The sequence below is a fragment of the Austrofundulus limnaeus genome, unplaced genomic scaffold (genome assembly GCF_001266775.1).
Source record: "Austrofundulus limnaeus strain Quisiro unplaced genomic scaffold, Austrofundulus_limnaeus-1.0 Scaffold265, whole genome shotgun sequence".
NCBI classification, from domain to species: Eukaryota; Metazoa; Chordata; class Actinopteri; order Cyprinodontiformes; family Rivulidae; genus Austrofundulus; species Austrofundulus limnaeus.
Window position 1 is genome coordinate 152,026 of NW_013952667.1, and position 10,446 is coordinate 162,471.

The window sequence follows — 10,446 nt, forward strand, 5'->3', positions numbered from 1 at the left end:
ACACACACACACACACACACACACACACACACACACACACACACACACACACACACACACACATTTTTTTCTTTTTGCTAAGCATAAAGATGCTCCTAACATGAAGGGATGAATCAATGTTGTGTTCACGGCACACCTTTGCAAAGGTGGATTTTTTGGGGGTTAGGTGGTGGATTTTCTAAAATAAAGATGGATTCAAGAATAAAGTCAATTGTCTTTGGTGGTAATGTATTAAAAGAGAAATTAAAGAATAAAGGAAATAAGAAACAATCAAATAACAGTATTAGACACTACAGACTACAGGTGAAGCAGAGCTCAGTGAGTTCTGCACTGTCAAACCTTTCCACAGTACTTTCAGCTTCACACAATCTTAAACTTCTTCCTGATCATTTCACAGCGACATATCAAAACGATACAAATTCGATACACTAGATTTAGTTTTTAATTGGTAGAAATAACTTGAAGACTTCTTTCGATGTACCCTGCAGTCATTCTGCTTTAATGTAAACAGTAAATGAGAGCTGATAGCTTCTGCATGTCAATTCACAAATTTAATTCTCTGCCAGATGCATCATTTTCATATCCTGGATCAGGATCTTTGGCTTTTTAACAGTAAAATGTTTGACAGAAAATGGTTCATAATATAAACATTTTAATGAGACATGCTTGGTTCAGGAGACAGCACCAGTGTTAAAGAGTGAGGTATGGTCTGCTCTGTGTACAGTCGCTGGTTGGTGGGTCAGTAGTAAATGCAGCGCGTGAGGTGTATGGGGATGTGGGCCATCTCTTTATGGTGCTGCTTCGCAAAAGGCCACAAGTAGAAGTCGATTATAGCAGAGTTGACGTCGCAGGCCCGCCCGTCCTTCTCCTGCACCAGCTTACAAAGAKGTTCCTTAATCAGCTCCACAGACCAAATGGAACAGCCTCGGATCTCCACTTCTCTCCTGTCCCCTGAAGACAGCAGTTCACCTGAGGGAGATAATGATTTTAAAATAGTTTATTTGTTGTAAAAAAAAAAAAAAAGAATGAGATTCGCAGTCTCTTGTCTCACCGTTTTTCAACACCTGCAACAGTGAGTCGGAATATCGTAGTACTCCCAAGTAGACGAGCGCCTGAGGAACCCTGTAGTCGGCAAACATGGTGAGCCAGTCCGTGTTGGTGACGCCTCCCTCTCCTCTGGCCTCCATCATCCCCCAGAAATCTGCCACCAGGATCTGTGCTCGCTTGTAGAAAGATATTTTGGTGCCCTGGGAAAAATATATAAATAAATAAATAAATAAACGACTTTTATTTCTATTTCTGTTTTTGTACTTAGCAGGTACATGAATTTAGTTGCACATGACGTGTACTCCGCTCCACCACTAGAAAGCTGCCGCTCTGTTTGTGGCCAGGAGGTGGACCTCTCACATCYTCATTTATTCAAAGTTCTCCAAATGCGGGCACATCAGAAGAAAAATGTCATTTTACGCACTTTAAGAGGTTTATAAATTGTGTGTATTTTTATAAGGTAATCATTTAAAAAACATCTACAAAGTTTTCCAGTTCATTTGTACATATAAATTCACTGTACTGTAGATTTTAATATATTTAATTTCCTTGTCTAAAGTAGCTCAACACTTTTATTTTTTTACACACGTAAACATATTTTGTGCTGGCATTTTTACAGATTTGCCGTCTGAACTCTGACCTCGTACGTAGCCTCGTCTCTGTAGGACGGGATCTTCTCCACAACAAACTCCACCATCTTCCGGGCGTCGTTTCCGGCTTGGCTGATGAAACTCCGAAAACTTCCGCCGTGCTCCAGCAGCACGCGGCCGCCTTCAGTCAGCACCTAGTTAGAAACATTCGGAGTGTGATGTGTTCAAATTTAGCAACTGTGATGAGCAGGAGYCGACAAACCGCACACTTTCCTTTTTTTCATTTGATGATGGACGTACGGCGGATGGAAGGCAAGAAGTTTGACAAACAAAATCATTATCGGAGCAATCATGTCAGTTTTCCTTCTAAAGACAAAAACACATGCAGATGTCCATGCAAACTGTATGAGAAATCAATTAAACCAGTAAAGGAATGCATTATTTCAAGTTTCTGTCATATCATGTGAATAAATCCTGTTTGTTTGTGTCAGGACACAATTCATTATATTTAAWTTCAAACTTCTGGCTTTTAAAAGTGAAATGATTAAAAAGATGACTTTTTGCTTTTCCAAAAGACGTGTATAATTGGACATTTACATTTATTTAAGACAAGGAAACTACTTCATGCCAACAATGCATCTAGAAGCTGGGAGAGTGAATCCAGATAAACTGAACATGAGTAGATTTGTCATCATGAAGGAACGTTACAGGTATAATGTTAGAAATTAAAATCCTCTTTTTTTTCCAATGTTTATTCAATGCATCTTCTTTTGGAGTGTACTAATGTGTCAAATCATGCTGTTTAAAAGTAAACCTGCACGACCGGTGAACTGCTTCTCAAACACGGCGGCTGTTATGTAGAATTAGAACGATATCAGAACCTGGTGGCGTTCTTTAAGCATCGGCGTCACTGTTCCATTGTCTGATCGAAGGACGTGACCCAACTCCTCCACACTCATCTGAGAAAAGTACTTAGGATCAGTAATGGGTACACCTGCGGAGAGAGGAAAGAGGAGGCGCTGGAGGAAATAATGTAGAGAAATATGTTCATTTTATTGTAAATCACAGTTAAAACAGGCTGTAAAAAAAATAAAGTTCCACAGTATCTTTTTTTCCCACATTAGACTTAAAGAACATAATTTGTTCTGATCTCCTGCTGTCAGCCCAGGAGATCCACACAGTTTTTTTTCCCCCACGAGAGAATGCATCGTAGTTATAAAGGGCACAATGACAACACATTGAGAGCAGTATTTCATGGGAGACATAACTGATTCATATCCGGAGTCATTCATGCTAATTATAAATGATGCTCAGTCTCACGCAGAGCTACAAGCAATTTCCTAGAAATCCTACATCAAGTAAAGGGCACACACACATACAATAACTGGCTATAATAAAACCACACAGAGGAGCGGGGTGAAAACAGGTATCAAAACATACATTTTTCTTTTATGTGGAGCAAACAACGACAACAGAAAGTCAGTTCATGAAAAGGCCAAGATGCCATGTACTATAACACTGTTAAAGGATGTTCTGCTGCTGACACACCACTGCAATTGGCAGATTTCACCATTTTTAGTTTCAATTTAGAAAAATTCAATTTAGAATGAATTTCTTCAATGTTTTTTTTTTTATAAAAATAAATCAGACCCATTACAAATCATAGGTGGAACCTGTTGATTTAAAGGCACAGAGMGATCTTAATGCTTAATACACGTAAACAAAAACTGAATAAAACACAGACTCACCTTCTTCCATGGCCCTGGTGATAGAAGCACACAGGGTCATGTAGCCTGTGTAAGTCGTGCCTTTATAGGTCACCTCACACTGCTCTGTTTCCTTCTCAGGCCAAAAGGAAAAGTTCATGGTGTCAACAACAAACACCCAGTTCAATGCCTGCAATGTGAAAATACACACATTATTAAAAGAACGATGTTGACTTGTTAAAGACTTTGTTTTGCCTTTTTTTGTATTATATCTACAGAAATACTTATACTTTTACTTCAAATACCCTGCTTCTTGCAGAAGAGTCACCAAACTGTGGGCAGCTGGCTCACAAAATAATTCTTGCCAAGTAGGCAACACACAAACATTTAAACTTAACCTTTGTGATTTTTTTCACGTTAATAAAATGAATGTTATTCATTCAAAATCCTAAATGATTCGGATTTAGAAAACAAAGCAAAACAGTCAAACATCATTTATTCAAATGTCCCAGTTTTATCCTGCGAATAATTAAACCTAAACATGTTTATAGAAAAAAGCATCCCAACATGTTTGCTCATAAATTTACTATTTTTTCTTTTTATGTTATACAAACTAAACAGGACTAAATATTCACATCATTTAATCTTTCTTCGATATATTTTACTAATATTTTATTTTAACATTAAAAGAATGTTTTTATTTTTTAGGTTCGATGGGTTAGTAAAAGAAATGATTATTTTTGCAGGACTTTTGCTTTTAATCCCATTGGAAAAAAAATAGCATGTGATTCATTACTTTTTGCATGATATAAAAACAGTTTAGCACTCTGGATGCTCATAAACTCCCCTGGTCTGAGGTGGGGGCCGGAGCCAGAGGATTTGCGTGCTTCCATCCACTGGCGGTCAGAGCATCACTGTGTCTGAGATCATAGAGCATCTCTGCCACTTTCTGCACTCCGGCGTCCTCGATAAACACATCCTGGCTGRGCTCGGCTATGAACCGCCCAGACTCTCTGGGGAACAGAGGTTTGGTCATGATGTGTGGAGCAGAAAAGCAACTGAAAGAAACCAAACAAACCTCATGTTCAACAAGCATTTATTAAAAACACAATTAATAGATTTGGATTTAGGCATTAAAATATGCCTTCTGCCATTTATAGACCCGTTATTGTTTCCTAAATAACCTTGACTACCTGTTAAAACCATACACAGCTCAGATGAAGCGTCTGTGTTCATCTTTAGGATGGGGGCTGAGTGAGTTGAATGGCTGTGCCCTTTTCATCTGGAAACTTCAATAACCTTCAATGACCTGCAGTACATCTCAGAGGAAGTGCCCTTTTCTTCCTGTTTTAAGAACAACAAAAACCCATGGGCAGACAACTAACTATGGCCAGCGTGATAAAACTAGAGCTTCACAAGAGAAAAATCTGTGATGTGCACKCTTGTTTATTAAGTGGGTAATTGTAAATGATAATTAAACTCACATTTTCCTCACTCATCAAATAAACCAGGTTAAAGTCAGTGAAAGTCCACTGGATCGACCAGATATATTATTTGAATGCAGAACGTGAACTATTTGTATTATAATAATCTAGTGGGGGGTGGGGGGGGGAATGATTTATTGAAACCTAAGCAGTTTTTTGAGATGCTGACATCGCAATGACCATAAAGTTCTGAAATATTGTTCAGCACAGAGGAAATCACTGTTATTAAATAAACAGGTTACATATGCCAAGAGACACAAAATAAAATGAAAGACAGATGACAAATAAAATAATCTAAGATTACAACAGAGAGATATCTAAATGTGGCAGTGGACTAAAACCACAAAAAGCCAAACAGATCAGACTTCCTTTTCTTGTCAAATTCCAGTTTCTCTTTCCATGGAGTCAAAGCTTTTTACACATCTGGCCCTGGTGTTTTATTATACTGGGTCTAAAGGCTCAAAAATGTTAAATACTTCAATGACAAGCTCGTTTATGTCAGTAGCTCAAAACCCAGTTTGCTTAGCACACTTTAAATGTGAATATGCTGCAGTCCCATTGCTCAGATCAGTTAATGAACATTGTCAGAACACCTTTATCGTGTCGTGGCTTTTTAAGTTGTAATTATTTCTGTACGAACGTTTTGAATTAATTACGGTCAACTTTATCAATATAAACTTACTGTTGTTCAGCTGAAACACTGAGCTGTAGGAGTCACGTTACCAGCGTTTGGAGAGAAAAGAAACAATTCAGAACTGCATAGAAAAGCAACTTCTTCCCGCACGCAYAACAGGTCGTGCGGTTTCTACTTCCTGGTCGTCAGCTCCTGACCAATCAGAGCGTCGCTCGAATGCCAGTCACTAGCGGATCAACCAATCATAGTAGTCCTGGGGTAATAATTGACATGGACTTTTTTTTTATTGCTTCTCGTTAAATGTATGGTTGTTCAAAGGTTTAAAAACCCAAAGTTAAATAAGTTTTCACAATGATGTAAAAAAAAAACCATTAATATTTGCAGCCTTAGTCATAATCATGACAATCAGCTGCAGAAATGCAGTAGTTCATTAACCATTCAACAATTCAGTAAAAAGTGGCATCATCTTTATTTCTCTTACAATGTGACAATATGAAACTCACAAGATGGACAGCATACAAGCGTAGAGCACAGGAACTCCCAGAGACAAGGTAGAAGAGTTCAGTGTATCAAAGAAACCAGAAAAATGCCTTCAATTTTAAGCTACTAAACACACGTTTACATTTCAAAGTAAATCAAATTATTCAGGTTTATTACACAACTATTATAAATCATTAAAATTAGTCTGTCCTGCATCTCATGTACACAACTCTTCCTTAAACATTGCAAAAATCTTTTTAACAAGATGAAAGTTCCTGGAGCTCTCAAAAAAGATAACAAAAGAAATATTTTGTATTTTGAAGGTTGCTCAGAGTGGTTGGGTATAAATGGATGTGAAAAGACAGACTGCAGGAAGCATACCAATCCACAAAGACATGCGCACACAAAAAACAAATTTACAGAAACAATCATACACAGTCATTAAAAAGAACATTAAAAAATAAATGTTTATTTTTATCTGCTGGAGGTCTGAAATATTTTGATATATGAGAATTACAAAAAGAAAAAAAAGAAAGGGGGGTCAAAGCAAAATCTGGCAAACTATAGGACTTCACACTTAAATGCAGATGATCTACATTTTCTCTGATGTACAGGAATGTTGGACATTTCTTTTTAAAATACAAAAATAAAATAATAATAATAAAAAAAAAACACCACCAATCCAGAATAATAGTCTGAAGAGGACGTTTTGGACCAGGGCAAAAAGACTGTGGAAGAGTGAGTTCAATCTGAGTCGTCTTGATCTACGTCTTCTGAGTCTACAGCAAATGACCAGAGTACTGCTTCACACTGAAATATAAAATAAAAATACATAACTCACAGCTGGAAATGTGAAATTCACAAACAATAACAGCAATGATACAGATACGCAAGTGTGGCAGAATGAAGATTTTGGGGAAAAAACAAAAAACAAAACAATGGGTAGCAGGAGGGCGCAGACAGCGAGTAAAAGGAAGACAGGCAGGTAGAGAGGGGTGAAGAGCTGACAGTGACTGAAGAAGAGCAAAAGAGGCGTGGTTAGTCCTTGCGTCCAAGCAGGTGCAGCACACTGAAAGGTGGAGGAGAGGCAGGAAGAGGAAGGTACGGTTAGTCACCATGGCCACACTACACTACTCATGAGACAGAGCGGCAGGTCTACACACATATTAGCATCCGGGGACAAGCTTAGATGGCATCAACGAGGAAGTAGTGTGTATTATACGTGCCTACTGGTTGTCAAGGGAGACAGAAGAGGAGGAGCCTGTGCTATTTGGCAGACTGTGATTTGTTGTCAGTTAAACTAACTAAAAACAACAAAATCACTAGTCTTCCACACAGCAGCAGCCAGGGGAAGAATCAATCCACTCCCTCCTTCACAGTGAAACGGCTTTGATGGCWAAGACATTCTGTTCTTTTACTTTTTAAAATGATATTTAAATACAAGTCAAAGCAAATTGTCACTCTCTGTGACAGTTTAGAAAAACTTCAATAAAACGTGTCCATCAAGTATGCCTACTCCTTCACAGCCATTTCATGTAAGAGGAAGGTTTGAAGTAGTTGAAGGTTGCATGGGGAAGAAAGGAAGGGGGTTAGTGAAGAAAAGACAGCAGGCACAAAAAAAACTGCATAACCCTTAAAGAAAAACCTATTAGGATGCAATTTCAAAATAGATTTGTCAAACAAATCTATTACTTATGTGTTTGTGTTACATAAAATTAAACTATGATACACTTCGTTCTTTTTYTGTTTGCACCACAAATCACTGAGCTCTTTTAAAAGTGAGCTAAGATCAGATTAAGTACCTCAAACTATTTTTTACAATTCTTATATGAACAAGTTAATCAATACAGATTGAAGAGAAAATGACAGTTTAAAAAAAAAACACTAACGCATGTGATATCTCCTGAGTCAGATTAACACAAAACTACAAAGTCCAAACTCGCCTGTTCTGCAGAAGGTACTGAGCGTTCTGGATCTGGTCCTGGGTGCCAGTAATGGTAATGATTCTGTCCTCTGAACCTTCCAAAGGTTCATCGATCTTTATGGATGCCCCAGACTCATGGCGGATCTGTTTGATCCTCTGGCCTCCTTTACCGATGATAGAGCCAGCCAGCTGATAGTTGGAGGTGAAAAAAATAAAATAAAATAAAATGAAATAAGTGAGAGTAAAAACTTAATGAAAAACATTAAGTACCCAAATATTCTGTGTGCTGCTTTGAAAATGTGGACAGTAATCATGAGATAAACACCAAAACAAAACAAAAACTGATCGAAATGGTCAAAAATGTAACTTAACTGCAGCATAAAAAATATACGAAAATAACATGATTGACCAAGGTTTTAGATTACAGTTTCAATTTGACTGATGTCTTTTTACTACTGTAAATAACTCACATCTTTAGGGATCGTCACTTGTGTGGTGATGATGGGACCACCCATGTCATTATAGGAGCCACGTCCCCCTGATGGAAAGACAGGAGTAAAAAGGTAAAAACCAAAGTACACATAACCGATAAAAAAAATAATACTCCGGTTGTGTGATGGAATTTAAAAAAATGCATACAAAATAGTAATGTCACATGACAACATTTTCTTATCCTGCATCATTAAATTCAGCACCAGCCACAATTTGTGAATACCAGTGTTAATAGTGTTGGGTCTTAATGAAACCAAGTAAAAAATTAGACGTGGAGACTGACCTGACTGGTAGGAATCCCAGGATGAACTGTTATCTGAGCAGGAATAAAAACAGAAATAAAATTTAAAAAAAAAACAGAAATGACAATTAATACATCATAAGTACTTGATTTCATATTTATTAAAATTAACATTTCACATCACCCATCTAAAACATACACACACATACACACACCTGTTAAACACTATATCATCCTAGTTTGTTGTGAGCAATATAAATTCAAGTCCAACTCACACTCATTTGAATAAAATCCTTGCAGTTTGAATATAAGTACTTACATTTGTTTTAGCTACAATGTTTGAACTGTTCATTTTAAACAGATTTTGCCTCAACTATACCATGGCCTGTATTCTTATCACACAGTCAGGAGGAAGGAAAAAAAGAAAAAAAAAAAAAAGAAATTCAGCTCAGTACTCACCATATCCACCACTCTGCAGAAAACAAACAGAAACATATATTTGTTAAAGCTGCTACAACACATTTCCTCCAGTCTTCCAAACATCCAACATAAACAGATCGCGGGTCGTAGACATAAACGTGCGGTAAAGCTTCGTCCATGGTGTAGACTCAACTAAAAGCCGCCCAGATTTCTTCCATAAGACAGACTCCTCCTCCTACCCTTTCCGTCTCTTTTTGCATCTCCATCAGCCCCCATTTTCAGCTGCTGCTGTTACCAGGGCAACAAGCGATTCAAAAAGCTGTTGCTGAGCAACGGCAGGCAGTATCCTGCCAGGTCTCGGGGAGGGAGAGAGAGAAAGAGGCAGAAAGAGACCTTCAGTCTGTCAAGAAAGCATTATTAGTGCTTAGCAACCGACCACGGCCACCCCCAACCTCCTCTCTCTCTTTGCAGAAAAAAATAGGCTGGCCATGAAAAGTACACAGTAAGAGGGCAATTACAGCTGGTTATTATGGGCTGTCTCTGGTTGGGGTGATTATGGTCATTTGGTGGGATGGCTTACACCATGCAAAACCCGGCTTGGATCCATTGCGAGGGCTCAGATATGCTCAATTGTCCAGCTATGGTAGTATTCTTATAAAGGGGCAGGACAATGGACAATCACAGCATCATGTCTACTGCTAGGACATAGCAGTATGATAGTCTGAGAAGGTTTGCACCTAATTAGATGCTACTACAAAAGCTGAATGTATTTATCAAAGGGTCACTAACCATGCTATCGCTGTAGCGATCCGGTCTGCCTCTTCTGTCACTGGTGACGGGGAGGAGAGCACAAGCGTAGTGAGAAACAGAGAAAAGGAGATGTGGGTTGGAATAGAAAAAAAATAGAAAATGATTAGAAAAAAAAATCTTGATAACTATCCACAAAAAATTTCTGGTCTAGGTCAAACTGCACACACACGCTGCGCAAGATTACAGTATAAACACATTTTCTCTCCACCATCTTCCCACACACTAACAGGAACAGCTCTGACAGTGTTATGGTGAGAGGAGTGACAGGTGGTGGTGATTCTCATCACAGCCAAGAGCTGCTTTCGCTTCCCCCCAAAAGACTGAGCTCAAATAACGGAATTAACCGCTTTAGGAGTTACTTTGTGAGCTTTTTGTTTGTAGAGAACAAGCATGCATGAACATTAACTTCATGCAAAACTAAATTCTGTGATTAACTTGGATCTACATAATGTGTGTGGCTGATTTTCTTTCTAACAGTTTGTTCTGTCTCTGCTAGTTTAGTTAAAAAAATAAGTTAAATGGGAAGCCATTACCGGTTTACTCATTTAATTTTGACTTCAGAAAACCAATCACTAAAGTTTTAGATTTAGTTACATTTTAAGTCACAAAAAACAAGTC

At 38.1% G+C, this 10,446-nt stretch overlaps 2 protein-coding genes across 7 annotated transcripts in view; both read right to left on the reverse strand.

Annotated features, from left to right (window-relative positions):
• Positions 1-211: 211 nt before the first annotated feature.
• qng1 (Q-nucleotide N-glycosylase 1) lies at positions 212-5,662 on the reverse strand. 2 transcript variants are annotated; one of them, XM_014020770.1, is made up of 7 exons: positions 5,510-5,662; positions 4,191-4,401; positions 3,386-3,533; positions 2,519-2,631; positions 1,688-1,831; positions 1,052-1,247; positions 212-969 (listed from the first exon to the last, which is right to left on the reverse strand). In XM_014020770.1, the coding sequence occupies exons 2-7, from the start codon at positions 4,377-4,379 to the stop codon at positions 740-742; spliced, it is 1,020 nt and encodes a 339-aa protein (XP_013876224.1). In that variant the 5' UTR covers positions 4,380-4,401; positions 5,510-5,662; the 3' UTR covers positions 212-739. The 2 variants fall into 2 exon arrangements, with proteins under 2 accessions (XP_013876224.1, XP_013876225.1); XM_014020771.1 differs by having other exon boundaries at positions 4,191-4,356; positions 5,510-5,660.
• A 244-nt stretch (positions 5,663-5,906) lies between these two features.
• Positions 5,907-10,446, reverse strand: part of hnrnpk (heterogeneous nuclear ribonucleoprotein K) — an 11,444-nt gene continuing 6,904 nt past the window's right edge. For all 5 annotated transcript variants that reach the window (XM_014020764.1, XM_014020769.1, XM_014020766.1 and 2 more), the window contains exons 12-17: positions 9,808-9,847; positions 9,058-9,070; positions 8,641-8,673; positions 8,336-8,403; positions 7,885-8,054; positions 5,907-6,751 (exon numbers count right to left, since the gene is read on the reverse strand). In XM_014020764.1, coding sequence (XP_013876218.1) covers positions 6,721-6,751; positions 7,885-8,054; positions 8,336-8,403; positions 8,641-8,673; positions 9,058-9,070; positions 9,808-9,847 — 355 coding nt within the window. In that variant the 3' untranslated portion in view covers positions 5,907-6,720. The remainder of the gene's footprint in view (positions 6,752-7,884; positions 8,055-8,335; positions 8,404-8,640; positions 8,674-9,057; positions 9,071-9,807; positions 9,848-10,446) is intronic.